General features: G+C 52.0%; 2 protein-coding genes across 11 annotated transcripts in view; one reads left to right on the top strand and one right to left on the bottom strand.

Annotated features, from left to right (window-relative positions):
* Positions 1-592: 592 nt before the first annotated feature.
* RXFP4 (relaxin family peptide/INSL5 receptor 4) lies at positions 593-7,829 on the top strand. The gene has a single exon (XM_086393274.1). It carries the CDS (start codon positions 2,981-2,983, stop codon positions 4,100-4,102), a length of 1,122 nt encoding a protein of 373 aa, XP_086249400.1. The 5' UTR covers positions 593-2,980; the 3' UTR covers positions 4,103-7,829.
* ARHGEF2 (Rho/Rac guanine nucleotide exchange factor 2) overlaps positions 7,516-17,755 on the bottom strand; it is a 49,063-nt gene continuing 38,823 nt past the window's right edge. For all 10 annotated transcript variants that reach the window (XM_086393264.1, XM_086393263.1, XM_086393267.1 and 7 more), the window contains 13 exons: positions 17,608-17,725; positions 17,161-17,409; positions 15,534-15,610; positions 14,898-15,067; positions 13,115-13,182; positions 11,787-11,987; positions 11,303-11,422; positions 11,105-11,172; positions 10,928-10,963; positions 10,670-10,720; positions 10,021-10,467; positions 9,594-9,777; positions 7,516-8,978 (listed from right to left, as the gene is read on the bottom strand). In XM_086393264.1, the coding sequence (XP_086249390.1) occupies positions 8,905-8,978; positions 9,594-9,777; positions 10,021-10,467; positions 10,670-10,720; positions 10,928-10,963; positions 11,105-11,172; positions 11,303-11,422; positions 11,787-11,987; positions 13,115-13,182; positions 14,898-15,067; positions 15,534-15,610; positions 17,161-17,409; positions 17,608-17,725 (1,863 nt within the window). In that variant the 3' untranslated portion in view covers positions 7,516-8,904. The remainder of the gene's footprint in view (positions 8,979-9,593; positions 9,778-10,020; positions 10,468-10,669; positions 10,721-10,927; positions 10,964-11,104; positions 11,173-11,302; positions 11,423-11,786; positions 11,988-13,114; positions 13,183-14,897; positions 15,068-15,533; positions 15,611-17,160; positions 17,410-17,607; positions 17,726-17,755) is intronic.

Consider the following 17,755-nt stretch of genomic DNA (forward strand, 5'->3'; position numbering starts at 1 on the left):
GCCAATGCAGGAGACATAAAAGACGTGGGTCCAATCCCTGGGTTGGAAAGATGCCCTGGAGGAGGGCATGGCAACCCACTTCAGTATCCTTGCCCAGAAAATCCCATGGACAGAGGAGCCTGGCGGGCTAGAGTCCACAGGGTTGCAGAGTCGGACGTGACAGAAGTGACTTAGAACGCACGCTCCTACTTCGGCCACTCGGCAGTCCTCCAAGCAGTCTCTGTTCGCTTTAGTTCAGTTGCTAAGTCTCTGCCTCCACCGTAAATACAGATGCAAAGATTCCTTCTCTTTATGTTTTTGGGCAAAGATCCATTCTCTTTATGCTCTGTGGAGGGATAGCTCAGTCCTATCCTCCTTCTCCCCCAGTTCTTCTTTCCTAGGCTTTGGAGTGCAGGACAGGGATGTGGGGTTGAAAAGACACGTGGACTGCACAAGGGGAGGGTGTTCAGGTGACTAAGGGGAAGGCCCAGATGTTGCAAGTCCCTTTTATGGAAGGGAGACTCTGTGATCTACCACTGCAGAATCCCTGGATTCTGAGATTGAAAAGGGGGCTGGAAAAGAATGGCTCTGGAGGGTAATATGAACATGAGAGACGGAAAAATAATTTTTATTGAATCCAGTTCCTCCTCCACTCTCAGGAGTTGTGGGTGAAGACCACTGAAAGCGGAATTGTCACTATCCCTCTGTTCATATCCTGCTGCTGTTTTCCGTGGGGCTTCCCAGGGGCAGGGTCTAGCACTCTAGAAAGAGAAGAGATTAGAGGTGGAAAGAAATGCCCAAAGGGTTTTGTGATGTATTGGAAAGAGCTAGAGTCTAGCAGTCAGAAGATTTTATCTCAAATCCTGACTCTGACACTACTTCCTGGTGCCCTTGGGCAAGTCACTTTCACTCTCTATAAAATGAGGAGTTGAACAAAATGATGTAAAGGATTCCACCCACCTCAAAGAGCTTACTGTATTTCCTGAGGAGAGGGATCATGTAATGTTTTTGTCTCCCCAACGTCTAGCACAATGCCTGACACATAATAAGTGTTCAAGAGATGCTGTGATTCGTGAATGAGTGGATGGATCAAGGAGGGAACTAACAAGACACTAAAATGAAAGGGCCCGAAGGGAAGTTCTTAAACTCAGTCAGCTGGTGGCACCACCTCTCTATATAACCACAAGGGAGTGTTGCTAGTCTCAGACCAAGGGAAAGGATTTAGATTAGAAACACATAAAGGTAAAAAAAAAAAGAAATGACCAGAGGACCGGATATTTCAAATGGAAAGCAGAGCCCTGAAATTGACCCAGCTTCTGTTTTCCAAGTCGAGGGACAATAGGTCCCACGCATTGAAAGATATGGTGGCTGCCAGATCAGCATGGTGATGCTGGATGCTGAAAAGCAGTCGTGAAGGAGGCAGTGATTAACAAGTCACACAGGGCCAGTCCTGAGGCTGGGAGGCGGCCCCTGGGGCTCACCTGAACTTGGGCTGGGCACTCCCTTCACATCCACCCCTTGCCAGCGAACCCAAACATCTGGGCACCCATTCTGAATCTCTTTCACCCCTGGGTCTCTCCTACAGGGTTCATCAAACCCACTGCTGATTATCCTGAAAGGGTCCCTTTCCTCCCCCAGCACTCAAGGAAACTGAACGTCAAACATCTTAATTCGCAGGCAGAGGGCAAGAAGGTGGTTGAATATTTTTGCAAAAGAATCATTCTTCCTACCCCTCACCCCCATCACAGCAAATTCTGCAACGGGTAAGGATACAGGCACAAAAGGCGAGGACCCACTGAAGCACGCACCCCATTTAGCACTGAGATCGTGGGGAGACAGGATGAGGCATGGTGAGGGTGTTTCTCAGCATCCACAGCTCTGAAATGGGGTTTGGGGGTTGGAGGAGACAGTGGGGGTTACCGCTGACCTCTGCCTCCACAGATTAGACCAGGGAAGGGTGAAATGGCCGTGGGAGTGAGAGGTCAGCAGGACTGCTTAGCAGGGAGAGGCCTGAGGGCATGCCCCAGGCCTGCTCAGGTCCTCATCGGCTCCAGTGGGGAGGGAACAGGAAGCTGTGACTTCCTCTCCCCTTTTCCTCCCTGCCCTCAACCTCAAGGTCACTGGCTGCTGCAGTGAATTCCAACCTGTTTTAGTTGGCATTGTTCCCCAGGCACGATGATCAGAGCTGCTCATTATAAGAAGGGAGTCACTTGCTCCCTCCTGCCACAGATGCCCCCAACTTTTCCTTTGAAATAGTAATCATTCACATTCACGCAAATAGCCATGAACAAGGGGCTTTTTCACAGGTGTTCTCTCATTTTGTCACACCCATTCTGTAAATTTTAAGCGAGGAAACTGAGGCTCAGGAGAGTAAAGTAATTCACCCACAGTCACACAGCCAGCAGGGAGCAGCCCTGGGACTCCAGAACCTCTTCTCTTTCTCTCAGATCCTATTCTGATTCTCTGCCTCTGTGCACACTCCCAGGCCCCTTCCTCCAGGCCCCAAGGGAACATTTGCTGCAGAGAAGGGGGCCCCTGAACACCAGACGGAGTAGAGGGGGGCTCCAATTCAGTTCCTGTCACCCCTGAGGTGGGGTATTTGTGGCCTCTCCCCGAAGCGGAGGTGTGGGGCTGCCCTCCGTAGCAGGATCATTCTCCCTCCCCCCTTCCCACTCTTTCACATGGGGCTCTACACACAGAGACGCACACATGCATGCACACACAGGCACACATGCACACACACGTTTGTGCCAATGTTCACCTCTCCCTCACCTGCCCCACCCACCACCAAGACCAACAGAGAAGAAGGCTGTCCTGTTGTCCACAGCCCGCCCCCTTAGGTGTGGGCGTGGGCTGGGTCTCCAGGCAGCCAGAGGCCCTGAGAGCAGCAGTCAAGCGCTCTGATCCAGTGTCCTGCTGAACGCCTTAGGTGCCCCCTGCCAGGCTGGTAAGGCACTCACTGGCCCCTCTGCCCAGCACCACTGACGTCGGATGCCCTGCGATGCCCACGCCCAACACCTCTGCCCCCCTGCCCGCTTTCTGGGTCAACGCTTCTGGAGGCAGCGTGCTGAGTGCTGCTGATGCCACGATGCCTGTTGGATTCCTAGCCCTGAGGGTCTCGGTTGCCCTGGCCTATGGGCTTGTGGGGGCTGTCAGCTTGCTGGGAAATTTGGCCGTGCTGTGGGTGCTGGGTAACTGTGCTCAGCGAGCCCCTTGCCCACCTTCTGACACTTTTGTCTTCAACCTGGCTCTGGCAGACCTGGGGCTGGCACTCACCCTCCCCTTCTGGGCAGCCGAGTCGGCACTGGACTTCCACTGGCCCTTTGGAGGTGCCCTCTGCAAGATGGTCCTAACGGCCACCGTCCTCAACATCTACGCCAGCATCTTCCTCATCACAGCGTTGAGTGTCGCCCGGTACTGGGTGGTGGCCATGGCTGCAGGGCCAGGCACCCACCTCTCGCTCTTCTGGGCCCGTGTAGCCACCCTGGCCACGTGGGTGGCAGCTTCTCTGGTGACGGTGCCCACAGCTGTCTTTGGGGCCGAGGGCGAGGTGAGTGGCGTGCGCCTGTGCCTGCTGCGTTTCCCCAGCAGGTATTGGCTGGGGGCCTACCAGCTGCAGAGGGTGGTCCTGGCCTTTATGGTGCCACTGAGCATCATCACCACCAGCTACCTGCTGCTGCTGGCCTTCCTGAGGCGGCGGCGGCGGCGATGGCGGGACAGCAGGGGCGTGGCCCACTCCATCCGCATCCTTCTGGCCTCCTTCTTCCTCTGCTGGTTCCCCAACCATGTGGTCACGCTCTGGGGTGTCCTGGTGAAGTTTGACCTGGTGCCCTGGGACAGCACTTTCTACACCGTCCACACCTATGTCTTTCCTGTCACCACCTGCCTGGCGCACACCAACAGCTGCCTCAACCCCGTGCTGTACTGCCTTCTCAGGCAGGAGCCCCGGCGGGCCCTGGCAGACACCTTCAGGGACCTGCGAGCAAGGCTGTGGCCCCAGGGTCGGGGCTGGGTGGAACAGGTGGCCCTAAAGGAAATGGGCAGGCGGTGGACGGAGAGCACCCCTCAGGAGGGTGGCCTTTCTACCATGCTCACCAACCTGGACAAAGGGAACCCTGGGTGAAGGCGGCAAGTTAAACCCCCTCCTCTTTCTGGTTATCTGCCAAGTACAGGATCCACGCGTCCTAGGGAAAGAGAGGTTGGCCTCTCTGCCTTGATGCAACACCCTCAGGGAAAGTCTGATCTTTGATCCCCAGCTCTGGCTATGGGGAAAGGCAGGCGCCCAGGGCCCAGGTCAGGGCTGGGTACGACCAAGCTCAATCTCCACGTGGCAATGGGAATCGAAGAATAAACCTCTGGATTATCCACAAAGTGTCTGCACCTTTCATCTCAGTTCCCCTTCTAGGTCAGTGTGGCCAAAAGATTCTTTGCCCCTTTTCTGCCTTCTGTGAGAATTCCCAGGAAAATTTCCCTATGGGTTCTAGACTGAGTCATAGGTCAGTAACTATCTCCCTCCGTCCTCTCCATCTTCCCTCCCTCACCTCAAATGGGGTGTACCCTTGTCCTTCTCTGGTGCTGAGGCCAAATATGCCCTCCTCCCTTGGCCATCTCTACCTTCTTACCATCTCAGTAGCACCCGTAGAAACTTGGTGCCCACAGACACCTCCGAGGCAAAAGCTGGAGTTCCCCCTGCTGTCTGCAGGACCTTGCCGGATCCCTATCTCCAGCCAAGCCTGGAGTGCAAACCCCTGCTTCTGGCTGGGAGTACCTTGTCTCTCCTTAAATCAGGATTTGGAGGAAGAAGTGAAGATAAGGACAAGCCAAGGACATGGGTGGGGCATAGAGAGGTGAGATTCAGAAAGGGGCTGGGAGAAGAGGTGGCTGAAGGTGCAGATGTGTGCGTGCTCAGTTGTGTCCAACTCTGAGACTCCATGGACTACAGCCCACCAGGCTCCTCTGTCTATGGGGTTTTCCCAGCAGCAATCCTGGAGTGGGTAGCCACTTTCTTCTCCAGGGGATCTCCCCAATCCAGGGATCAAAGCCGCGATTCTCCACCACTGCACCACTTGGGTACCAGGATGAAAGTGCAGAAAGAGGTGCTAGTCTTCCTCCTGCCCACATTCTTAGCTCAGAGCATCAACTCAGGTGTCAGAACACCTGGATTCACCTCCTAGGCCTGACACTAACCAGCTGAGGGACCTCAGTAAGTTAAATAGTTCTCTGTACCTGTTTTCTCAACTTAAGTTGGGCTGTTAAGGATTTAATGGTGCCTGGAATAGATTCTTACACTCCACATGGGCTTCCCAGGTGGTACTAGTGGTAAAGAACCCGCCTGCCAAAGCAGGAGACTTAAGAGATGCGAGTTCAATCCCTGGGTCGGGAAGGTCCCCTGGAGGAGGGCATGGCCACCCACTCCAGTTTTCTTGCCTGGAGAATCCCATGGACAGAGGAGCCTGGCAGGCTACAGTCCACAGGGTCACAAAGAATCGGACACGACTAAAGCGACTTGGCACCCACGCACACCCTGTGTAAAATGGAAACAGAGATAAGGAAAAGGAGGAAATAAGGGGGGTAACTGGGAGACAGTGACTGGAAACCATAAAGATCTTTTCTGGAATTTTTACAAGTTCTGGAGTGAAATTAAAGTCACAAAAGGAAATGAGTGAGGGGGTGGCCCCTAATAAAGGTGTGCACTAAAGGGAGGGGTTCCCCTTTGGTTTCTTTTTTCTTTTTTTTTTTCCCCCCTTTGGTTTCTGTATCCATATATCCATGGATTTGCAGCAACGACAACAGTCAGCCATCAGAAGGGATGTTCAAGGTTGGGGGCAGCCCTTGGAAAGGAGGGAGGTGACAGAGGGAAAATGGAGTGGAATTTCCACTGCCATTGCCCCACCCCATGCTCTAACAGGTCTTCTGACCCAGGAGGACTCTGGCCACTCAAGATCCCAGGGCAATAGCTGGGCACAGCACCTCCCAAGTGCGTGGAGCTACTTCTGGAAGGGGCACCCCCCCCTGCACCAGCTCCATCCAGTTGCTGAACAGAAGAGGCTCTAAAGAGTCACCTAATTCACAACATATTAAGCCATGCTAAAGAGATTTAATTAGCCTCTTGATGTTTAATTTCCTCTCTCTGATAATGTTTAAACTGGTATCAAAACTCCAGATCTGTTCCCAGCCAATTCAGGATGGAAAATCCTCCCCCACTCAAGTGCCCTTCTTCCCACCCCCTGCAGCTCCTCCAACGGCTCCGGAGCTGTTGGGGCTCCGGATATTGACTCCTCTGGGGGCATCAGTGCTTTATGGGTTTTATGGGACCCAGAGGTAAATATTGACAAAATTTAAACAGGTCCAAGTCAGAGGTGAATGAATGCATGCAGACCCACCCCCAGGGACGGGAGATGGAGGGAACGGCGCAGTGGAGAGGGGGCACAACTGCAGCAAGAGACTGGGCTCTGGAGCACAAGCCCAACAGCTTCAAAACTGCCAATAGGACCGACAGAGAGCAAGACTGTTTCCAAAAACGGGAACAGAGAGGGGACAACAGACAGAATGCTGAGAGATATGACTGCCACGTCAGAGAAATTTGTGTCATGTTCTGGGATCGAGAATGAGGGGGTTTCAGCCCAGGGATAGCAGGAGGGACAGCAAAGCTGTCCTGTGAGCTGTGGGCTTCTCCCAACTCAAGCTCTAGGCTCTGTCTCCAGGCTCCTGTTTCCTGCCGACCAGCACCCTTCACTGGACCTGTGAGAACACTGGGGGAGCCTATGTTCCCATCTGGTGGTCTTTGGATGCTAACGTCCCCCTGCTCTGCCTTTATGGCGTTGGGTCCCAGCTGCTGAGCCATGGGCCAGTGTGTTGGAAACCTGGCACTCTGGTGTTTCGGCAGAGCAACTGAGAAGGGGAATGGGGGACTGCAGCTAGGACTGGCCCTTCCCTGGCTGCTCTCCTGGCCTGGCAACCCTCTGGAGCCAGGTTTCTCTATAAAATGAGAAAATTGTTACCTCACAGATTCTGTGATGGATGAGAAAGCACCTTGTCAAGGCCAGATGCCAACAGATGAGAATTACAGGAGTGGAGGGTACTGGCTGCTCCCCCAAGCCTGCCCACACCCCATGTGATTTCAATTCCTCTTTCCAGCTGAGGTTGAGCCCCATTCTTCTCATCTTACTCCATGGGCTCCAACAGAAGACTATGCACTCTGCCAGCATTTATACAACGCTAGTCGCTCTTGGCCTCCCTCCCCCACGGCCCCAGAGCAGGCTATTAACCAGAAACAGGAAGCAAAAAATTAACCAAAAATAAGAACCGAAACCTACCTAGTCTCTCACTGCCTCTCAAAATGCTAAGGGCAAATGAGCAGCTCCTATGAGGGGAGAGGGGAACTGTGTTAAAGAGGTTACCCCAGGATTCTGACACTGAAGAACAAGAGCAGAGTGAGGGCTGAATCTGAGCGGAGATGCTAAGGGGAACTGCAACTGTGCAGAGAGGGAGAGAAGGGGGCAAGAGGCTGATGTAATTCTGAGCACAGCATGCAAATGAGATGAAAACAGGTTTTTTAATATTGGAACCCCCCAACAGCCGCTGGAACCTAAGTGCCCCTTCATTTTTATCCTTGTGAGTATCACAGACGACAACAAAAACAGGTTGGCACCAGTTTCTTCTGTTAGTGCCCTGTGTCTTCAGGGAGGCAGTCGCCCTTCCTGGGAGAGGAAGAGGCTCCTTTCAGAGGAACACAGGGCCCTCCCTGGCTGTCCTCATCACCAGCATCCTCAGAACTCGCAGATATTAACAGACAGCACTTCCTGGGGTTCCAGGACTTTAATTTTCCCTGCTTTATCCCCCCCACCCCCGACTTTCTATTTTTTTCCTTTTTTTAAAATAATCAAATTGGCAGAAAACTGGCCGGGGCTGGTGGCCACTGGGCAAGGAAGGGGGGATCCACTGAAAAATCCCCCAAATTCACACTGAGGTTTCAGGTCATGGTTGCTGAGGTTGGGGGTGAGGTCAGGGTTTGGAGAGATTTCCCAACTCACCCTAGAACTGTTTTTCCAAATGACTGGGGAAGAGGTCAGAATGGGGCCCCCCATTACTATGGATGAGTGGAGAAGTCAATGCTCCCCCCATCCCTCAAGTTCTTCAGAGATTTAGAGATAGAAAGCTGCAATTTCTAATTGCCTACAATCTTCTCTTAAAAATATAAAACACGTGCAGTTGGCTTTGGTACAAAAAAAAAGAAAACAACAACAACAAAAAAAACCATTCTGGTCCCTGTGAGTTTTTCCCCTCACCCCCTAACAAACCATTATGGCCACCTCAACCTCTATTCCATCAACTCTAGGAAGCCAGGTTAAGTCCCTGGGGTTTCCATAGAAGACAGAGAGAAGGGAGAACAGCAGTAAGAGGTTGAGGGGAAGGGGAGAGGGACATGGCCCTGACCACAGCCCTTCCTGAAGGGGCAGTAGGGTCTTACGGCTGCAGCCTCTCCTCAAAGATGGGTGTTGCTCAGGAGGGGTGTCAGGGCTAGAACCCAGCAGCTGCATGGTTAAGCCTGAATAAACCCCAGTAGTGTTAAAGGACAAGGCCCCCTGATCCCTATGGCTTGGTTCCCATGTCCCTGGTCCTCTAAATCTCCCCTCTCCCTCCGTAACTAATAAACAATAAATAAATAAATTTTACTAAAGTAGAGGGAAGAAGGCATGAAAAATTGGCATCTGCAGTGTAGCTTCTGGATGCCACCAGAGGGCACTGTGGCCTAATTCCCCCAGCTTCCTAAATGGCCCCCAGGTATCCAAGGATACCAAGAGCTGGCAAGGACAGTAAGCAGTTCTTTCAAATGTTCCCTTGTCATTGGCAGATTGGAGTCCCCAAGGTTTGCCTCCCTCAGTAATGTTCTTCAGGGGACACCGGGTGGGGGGAGGGGCCCCCTTAGCTCTCAGAAGCTACAGGCTCCCCATCTCGGCTCTCAGTCTCTTCCGGGATGTCCTGCATTCGGGTGAAATCTGAAGGAGGAAGGGGCAAAGTCAGTGAGTGAACAGAGGCTCCTATGATCAGCTGAACCCCTACACGGATGCCTCCCTGTCTGTGGGCTGAGCAGCTCAGAGAACTGGGAGGGATGGCAGAGGTCTGTAATCCCTGGGTGATGGGAAAACTGTCCACAAAATAATGGATCCATACCTAGGTACCTTGTTAAATACATGGAGATACAATATGGTTAATAAGATACAAAGTATTTTGAGATGAGTATTGTATGAAGTCACAGTAGCTTCGGGTTATTTTGTATTTCCTGAGCCAACTATAAGAACTTGGAGGTCTTTGACATTTTTTCACTCTGAAAGTCCATTTCTGCTTGAAAAGGTTGGGAATCATGGACCTACTGGAGCAGAGGCCCCTACGTTTTCTGCTTCTGAGAGATCCACTACCTGTTTACCAGGAGGCAAACCAGGAAGCACTCTGGGCCCGTCCCAAGAGTCGACCTGTGGACCTCAGTGGTTGGTTAGGGACCATCCTAAACGTTCCTGTGCTTTCCGATGCAGGCTCCATTTGGAAACTACAGCCCAAAGGTCTGTACCCACATTGCACCCCGTTTCTAAGCCATGTCTCTGCCAGGACCTCACCTCGTGGACTATGAGGTGGAGACAGACGGCTGCTACCCTCCTCCTCGCTGCCGGTGTCAGGGTCACTGCTATCTTGCAGCCGCTCGTCGGGGCTGCCCAGCTCCTGCCTCTCTCGGTCTTCAAAGGGTCGATGGACAGAGCGAATAGTTACAGGCAAATCCAGGCGGTCGTGGCCTCGGCTGGGCTATGGACAGCAGGCGGGAAAAGCAGGAGGTCCGGGAATGAGCAGTGTGAAGACTTGACTCTCAGTACATCTACCACTGACTGATTTCTTTCTGCACCCATCGAAATTGTTCAGCCCTCCCATCAGTATCCTAATATCCTTCAAGTCTAATGGCTGATTTCATTTGGCCTCCAATTCCTCTCAGATTCTCTCCTGGACCCTGACGTCCACCCCAGGTTAGTTCACTATTTCAAGCATCCTCACCTGTGGGGGTGTGAAACTCAAGTACAGGGCATCGCCAGCAGGGAGGCTCCGACGCCGCGGATCCAGAGGCCGGCGGGCCCAGGGGGCCTCAGCCACGAGTGGGGGTTCCGTGTGGCCCAAGGCGGCCAGCTGCCTGCGAGCCTCCTCGGCCTCCCGCTCCAGCAGGGCACGGGCCTGCTCGCTCTCCCGGAGCCGGGCTTCCAAGCTGCCGGCCTCAGTCGCACGCTCCTCGCCAAGCCGTCGGCAGCGTCGCAGCTCCTCCTGCAATAGTGCGTGTTGCCGCTGCAGCAACGCCAGTTCCGTAGCCTGCTTTTCAGGAGCCGCAGGGACACCCCCGGCTCTGCCAGCCTCCCCATCCCGGGAATTGGCTCTGGTCAGCTTCTCCCGCCGCTCGGGGCCCTCAGGGAACCGGGCTTCCATCAGAGTGTCCTGCTGGGCCACAGCTGCCTGGGGGTGGAATGGAGATGAAGGGATATATCAGAATCCCATTTCTTCTGTCCCTCACTCCCCAGGGCCCAGGTTGTGAGTCCCATAGAGCTCGAATCAGAGCAAGGCTTAGACAGGCCTGTTATGATGGTTCTGCTCTAGCTAAGTGGGCAGCTCTGGCCTGGCCCCTCCCATTCCCATTGGAGCCCCTGCCCTCACTGACCTGTAGGCCATGCAGAAGTCCATAGAGATTGACCAATCGCTGCAACGCTTCCTGAGGACAGAGGAGAGGGGGGGAACAGAGTCCAAGCTTCAGGATGGGAGAACTGACCAGAAGTTGAATAAGTGTGGGTGTGGGGACAATAAGACTGCAGGTATTTTGAGGTGTATACAGCAACCCCCCACTCCAAACTGGGCTCCAGTTTCTCAGCTGAGAGTAACCCCTCTTTCAGTCTCCCATACCATCACAAGCCCATCTCACCTCCTGGGGAGATCTCAGCTGATTTCCATTTCGATCCTGCAGAAACGGGCAAGGATAGGGCATCAGCAGACACACGAGTCCCTGGTGCCTGTCCCTGATAGCTCTGTGTCAAGGGTCTATAGGCCAGCAGTCCATTTCCCACCCTCTAGCTAAGTCCTGACACCTCCCAAAACCTACCTTCTGGCTGGAGTCTGAGTCGGCTCTGCAGAGCTCAATGGATCCATTGAAGGTTCTGGCCTCACCGTCTATTGAGAAGGGGAAAATGATGCACCGGGCTAGCTCCCCCAGCACCATGACACCACTCAGACCTTGGTACCACCCCATTATCTTTAACTCCTCCCATCTGCTGCCGTGGTCCCCTTCCCTGGCACTCACTGGCAGTGACTCCAGGACTCGTGTTACCACCGCTGTCTGGCTCCATGGGCAAGGGTGGTTCCCGGGGTGTCAAGAGCAGCTCCACTCCAGGCCCTACCAGCAGGTCTTTCAGGCCCTCCACTGTGTGGAAAGAAGACGTGAGGACAGAGGGTCGGAACTCTGCAGGGGGTGGGAGGGGCTGCCGTTTACTCGATTCACAGGACATGCAGGTGTCTAGGGAAATGCTCCCGCACAGGTAATGGGGTCTCAGTGCCACAACCACATACGAGGAAAAGGTCATTAAAGTGCCCAGGGCTGTGCAGGATGAGAGGTGGCAAACAGTAGCAAGGGCCATCTTCCCCCATCATTCCTGGCATCCGGCACCCAACAGGCACCCGGGGGAGTTCTGGACTACGGGATGGACATCCCCCTTGTCTAGCCACATGTCCCCTATTGTGTGATGGTGAAGAGGTGAGTCCAGATTCTTCCCCAGAAGCTCCCTCACCCTCACGGATGGCATCCTGCAGCAGCCGCTCGCCACGAGGGGACTCAAGGGACTCAGAGCGGAAGAGGCCCCTGGGCAGGGTGGGCAGGGGCACCCCGCTGCTGCCATCCTCTTCCACCTGGAAGTGGGTCATCTCGGCAAATAGCCCAACCTTCTCCTGCAGCAGCTCCACCAGTGCCCGGTCTTTCTGCTGCAGCTCCACTGTGGATGAGAAACAGGTGAGCACCCGGAAGAGCCACTAGCCATAGAGCAGCAGCCCCAGGGATGAGCCAGGTATGGGTGGGGCGGCAGGACTGCATTTTGGAGGGGTTTGGCATTTACGCAAAAGAAGAGAACTTTTGGAGGGGAGGGAGTAACACATGCAGTGTTGTCTTCAAAACAAAAGTGAAACCTTGTGTGCCAGGGCCTGCAGGCTGTCCGCCAGCTTTCATCTCCCCACGTTTTAATTAGAGAAGGGGCGCAAATTTCCTCTGGGCATGCGGCTGCCCAGCTACATGCCATTTCCCAATCTGCCTTGCAATTAGGCATTGCCACAGGACTAAATTCTGACCAGTGGATGGGAATGTCTTCCTGATCCGGCCTTAAAAGAAATGAGTGTAAACTCTCCTTGTCCTCGACCCCTCCTTGCTAGCTGGGATGCAGATGTGAGAGAGGAAGCTGGAGGAGGGATGAGGACATAGAGATGGGGAATCTTCAGGACAAGGAGGGCGCAGCTGCGCTACCGCCCTGCACTTCTCGCTTCCGGACTGTTATGTGGAGAGAAATAATCTACCTCATGTGACCAACTGGTTTTTGCTCATTTTTTTGTATAGCAGTTAGATCATACCCCCAGTTAACATACGGATCTATGGTAAAAAAGTCAGTATCTTAACCCTGTTATTCCTAGTTTCCCTTCCCAGAGAAACCACAGTAATAATATCCTCCTAGAGACACTGCACACATATACACAAAATGCATGGCACATATCTATGCCCAATATTTTCACACTAGTGACAGTATATGCTTCACAGTGTTTTAAATCTTGCTCTTCTCACTTAACTAAATGTTCTGGTTGTGGATCTACATCAGCCCTCATACAGCCACCTCATTTTAAGATAGTATTCCCCTGTGTGGATATATCATACTGATAAATTATTTAAACAAGCTCTGTGGGTAGACGTACTGTTTTTTGTTTTTTGAAAACATCATGTAATTTTTTTTATTAAACGTTTTATTTGGTATTGGAATTTAGCCGATTAACAGTGCTCTGATAGTTTCAGATAGACAGCTAAGGGACTCAGCCATACGTATACATGCATCCATTCTCCCCCAGACTCCCCTGGACTTACTCTTGATACGCCGGAGGTAAGCCTCATCCTCTGTCTCAATCAGGGGGAAGTCCTCCCTGGATGGGCATCTGGAGGGATCACAGGTTGGGTGGGGTTCAGGGAAGGAAGCTAGGTTACACACCAGGAGTCTGCCTTCCCTCCTTCCCAAATGTGCTCTATACTTCCCCAACAAGACTCGTCAGCTCCACGCCCTGGCTTCATCTGCTCTTGACCCTCTCCTTTTCCTGGCACTGATGCTCTGCATCTGCTTGCCAGTACCTCTCCGAGTCACCCAGAGCGGCAGCGTAGTGCAGAAGGACAGCTACAGGTTTTGGTATCAAGCACACTGGGCTCAGATTCTGGCTCCACAATTTACCAGGTGGTAACCTCTCTATTTCTTCATGTGAGAAACAGGGATGATCTCTTCCTCACAGTTTGTTTTCTTCGTATGAGGATTAAATGAAATAATGTATTAATGCTTTGAACGTGGCATAAGCTCAATAAAACAATTATCATGAATAATGTTTTCACAACTACAAATATTAACATTATTAATAAAGAGGCAACTATAGATCTACTGTCAATGGGATAGGAACTTTGGTCTTGTTTTCCCACAACAGGTAATTTCATATTTTTGCACAAATTTCTGAAAAATTTGTTCAAAAGTCTAAATTGCAGAAGTGAAAAAAAAATATAGGTTTATATATTATAAAGTAGAGAAGAATCCATTCCCTGAAAAGTAAAAGAAAAAAAAATCATAAACATCCTAACTGAGTTTATTTTTTAGGCATTATCCTTGAGAATGCACTTTCTTTTTTAAAGTTCTATTTATTTATTTTTGGCTGTGTTGGGTCTTCAGAGCTGCACAGGCTTTTTCTCTAGGTGTGGCAAGTGGCGGCTATTTGCTAGTCACGGTGTACAGGCTCCTCACCGTGGTGGCTTTTGCTGTTGTGGAGGATGGGCTCTAGGGCGCTCAGGCTTCAGTAGCTGCAGCACGTGGGCTCAGTAGCTGCAGTTCCCGGGCTCTAGAGCACAGGCTCAATATTTGTGGTGCACGGGGTCAGCTTCTCCAAGGCATGTGGGATCTTCCCAGATCAGGGATTGAACCTGTGTCTCCTGCATTGGCAGGACGATTCTTTACCACTGAGCTACCAGGGAAGCCTGAGAATCCATTTTCAACATTTTACATGCACTTTACTTTTTTTCTGCATTGAAGGCAGCTCTTGGTCTGAGCCACCAAGGAAGCCCCTTTACTTTTTTTTTTATCACAACAGACACATACTCAGATCTGATGTGTGTCCAACAGAAGCCAAAGATTTGCTGCTTTAGCACACAAAATGATTTCTTTGTAGCCTCTATCGTATGAAGTTTGTTTGAGTCTTGCTCCTCTGATCACTAGTATCAATGCTTTCATTATCCTTTTTCTTTTTTTTTCATTATTCTCTTTTTCATTCATTTTTAGAAAATGAAGGTAAAAGACAATACAATCCAAATAATGGCCCACTGCCTACGGACTAAGACGTTAATGGAGGTGAAACTGCACTGCTGACCGGCAGGGATGCCGGCATGTCCCAACTTAAAGTATTCCTTTGGCCTGTCAGCTCAAGGTGCATTCAGAAGGCGGTTGGGTTGTCATTGTATAAAATGCAACTTTACCGGGCAAGAGAACATAGATGACCTTGCCTGCCTTGAGCCATCTTGTCTCTCTCCTGGCCTCTGCTTCCACTTCTGAACCCTGTTCCCTGGGAGTGCTGTGGCCCGGGGCCCCAAACTGCAGGAACCACAAGTCCATGCACACACTCACACTCGCACACTCTGCTGAATGACGCGGATCCAGGTGCTCCGGTCATCCCGGGATGCTGTGTGGACCTCGTACATCTCAGGGGGTGCCGCACTGATCAGAAACATCCCTTTCTCCTGGTTAGCGATGTCCCGCACGATGAGATTCTGCAGTGACACCACCGAGGGCTTGTCCTGCCAATTGGGGCACAGGAAGGATTAAAGCTGGGAATCCTGATCCCTGGATATTTGAGTCTTCAGTCCTCCTGGAGTACCCAAAGGATTGAAGAGTCAGCCGAGAATACAAGTTAAGAGCTCAGGCTCTGGTGCCAGCCAGAGTGGACTTAGAAACGTTTGTGACCCTTGACAATTTAATTAACTTTAAGCTTTACTTTCCTCATCTACAAAAAGAGGATAATCATGTGCCTTCCTGACATGTGTAAAAAAAGTGGCTGCATATAGTAACAATATGCGTTGGTTCTTCTTATTCCTTCTGATCATATTTATACACGTTGGCTCTTCTTATTTTTCCTGATTATATTATGGTAGTGGTTACAATAATAGCTATTTGATGTTGGAGGATTTCCTGGCTGGGGTAGGAAAGTAAGAAGGGTCTGAAACACTGGTCTATGCTGAGAAAGAAGACGGTGGAAGGTCTTACCAGGGCAGGAAAGATGTACTTCTGGTCCTTCTCTTGGAGAAACACCAGCACATCTGTCATCAGCAGCATGAGCACATCTGGCAGGGGATGAAGGCAGGAGGAGAGTCAGCGTTAGAGGCTACGAGCAGCTGTTTCCCTTTCCCCGAGCTCTCTCCCTCTGGTTGTTTCCTCCACCTTTGCAGACCTCCCGCCTCTCCCCATTCCTACAGCTCAGAAATGGTGGGGGCGGGGGGGAACGCATGTGTCATTAGATAAAACGGTTTCTTGGGCTAGAGATGCCTATAAGCAATCACTCAGCGGCCTTGAATAAAAGCCTCTTTATCCAATGAATGCAGGTTCCTTAACCTGCGGTCTGCAGACACCTAGGGGTGTCTACTATCAGGCTTCAGAGGCTCTGTAGATCCTCTAAAGTTCCATAAGTAATTTTTACATATTAATCTATCACACGTGTGTTTTTCTGTGTGAAAGGGTCCAGAATTCTTGTGAGGGTAAAACGACTCGCGGAGCCTTTCAGTTCCATGTTGAACAACTAATATAAGATCTTTTTGGATATTTGGTCTAAGATTCCCCCCACCCCAGCATATTCCCCACTTATTTTGTGCTCCGTGGGGAGGGGAACAGTTGGGTTCCTTATTCATTTCTCCCACCGTTGAACAATCCCAATCTCCTTCAACAACAGTAGGCCCTGGTTTCATTTTCCTTTTCTGCCCCACCTTCAAGGCTCTCACATTCTACGGGGTCCTGTGCTTTAAGACTTGGGGGAGACAAAGGTCAACCCATGAAAGTCCGATGTCACAGTCAAGAAAATACACATGCATCCCCTGCCCTTGGAGATCTTTCTAAGTTGTGGGCACACAGAAGGGGAGGGCTTTTGCTAAAGGCTTCAGAAATAAAGCTCTTCAGCCTTGCTATTTTTAACCCCCCCATGGTTTATATTCTTAGCTGCTGCGTGGGAGGGATGGGAAGGAGAAAAGGATGGAGGAAAGTGGCTGGCAAAGCCTGCAATACTCAAGCCTATGGAGTGGGGACTTCGTGACACGGGACAGAGGTGCAGGCAAGCTCTGGCCTCAGGTAGCATTCCTCACACCTAAAGCTGAGGTCTGTTACTCTTCTGCTTTGATTTAGGTAGGCAAGCCTTGGCCAGTGCAGTCTGGGAAGAGAGGCTGGGACAGTGCGCCCCGCCCCGAACACACCTTCCCTGCTGTCTTTTCCCTTCTCCACTTGGCCCGCCCTTCCCTGGGCTCCGCCCTCTCCAAGGGCCTTCCTCAGCTGTGTTCCCAAAGTGCCTGCCCATTCCCCAGTCCTAGTGGCTGGGACTCCAGCTGGTAGAACCAACTACCCGGGTCTAGTCCTCCAATCCTGAAATTTCTCTGTTTTTCTCATCAAAATTGGTAGCTTTCTGGGCACGCAAGGACCAAAGGAATGAACAAATCCTGACAACAAAGTCCTTGTATCGCCCATGAAATTAAATCCAGAATTCTGACTTTTGTTACAACAGAGCTCACATGTTTTCCTCCCACTGGGTCTCACCAGGGCTACATTAAAAGAGGGCCTATGGGCTTGGAGGCTTCTCCCTCTTTATATCTGGCCATGGACTCTTGCCCAGTCTGCCAAGCTGTCCACTGACCTTTGAAGCGCCCAGTCGCCGTCTTCCAGAGCAGGCAACCATCGTGGATGAGCTTGCGCCGCAGGAGCTCCTCTCGGCCAAAGGGGCCCTTGCCAGGAACCGGGGCCTGGGCCCGAGGGTCCATGCGGTTGTAGATCTCCTGCAGGCGGGCCCCTTTCTCCAGCTCGTGCACATCCTGGTCCACGTTGGACAGCAGCTCCTTCACCAGCCCCAGGGCCTTGGTCAGGTCCTGGCGCTCCTCCTCCATCCCTGACACAGAGGTCGGCGTGAGGAAGGGGTGGCCCAGCCAGCTTCACAGAAGTCCCCATCCCACTGATCTCAATCCTGCCTTCAGAGGCTGCCCAGGGCTCCATATTTGACCCTCCTCCTCCCGGTGGTTGTTCAGGGCCACGCCGCTCCCCTGACAGCCCTCTCGAGTCCTCCTCCCTCCTGGACTCGCCCTCTCACCGTGGGAATGCTGCAGGATGCGGTTGATGAGCACCGGGTACTTGGTGATGCGCTGAGTCACTAGCAGAATGCACTCTTGTACCCCATGCCGCTTCAGCACCGCCGAGCGGGTCACTTTCTACAAAGCAAGGGTCAGGGCTCAGGGCCA

This window comes from Bos grunniens, chromosome 3, assembly GCF_055505025.1.
Source record: "Bos grunniens cultivar Pamir isolate PY7600 chromosome 3, Bosgru_T2T1.0, whole genome shotgun sequence".
NCBI classification, from domain to species: Eukaryota; Metazoa; Chordata; class Mammalia; order Artiodactyla; family Bovidae; genus Bos; species Bos grunniens.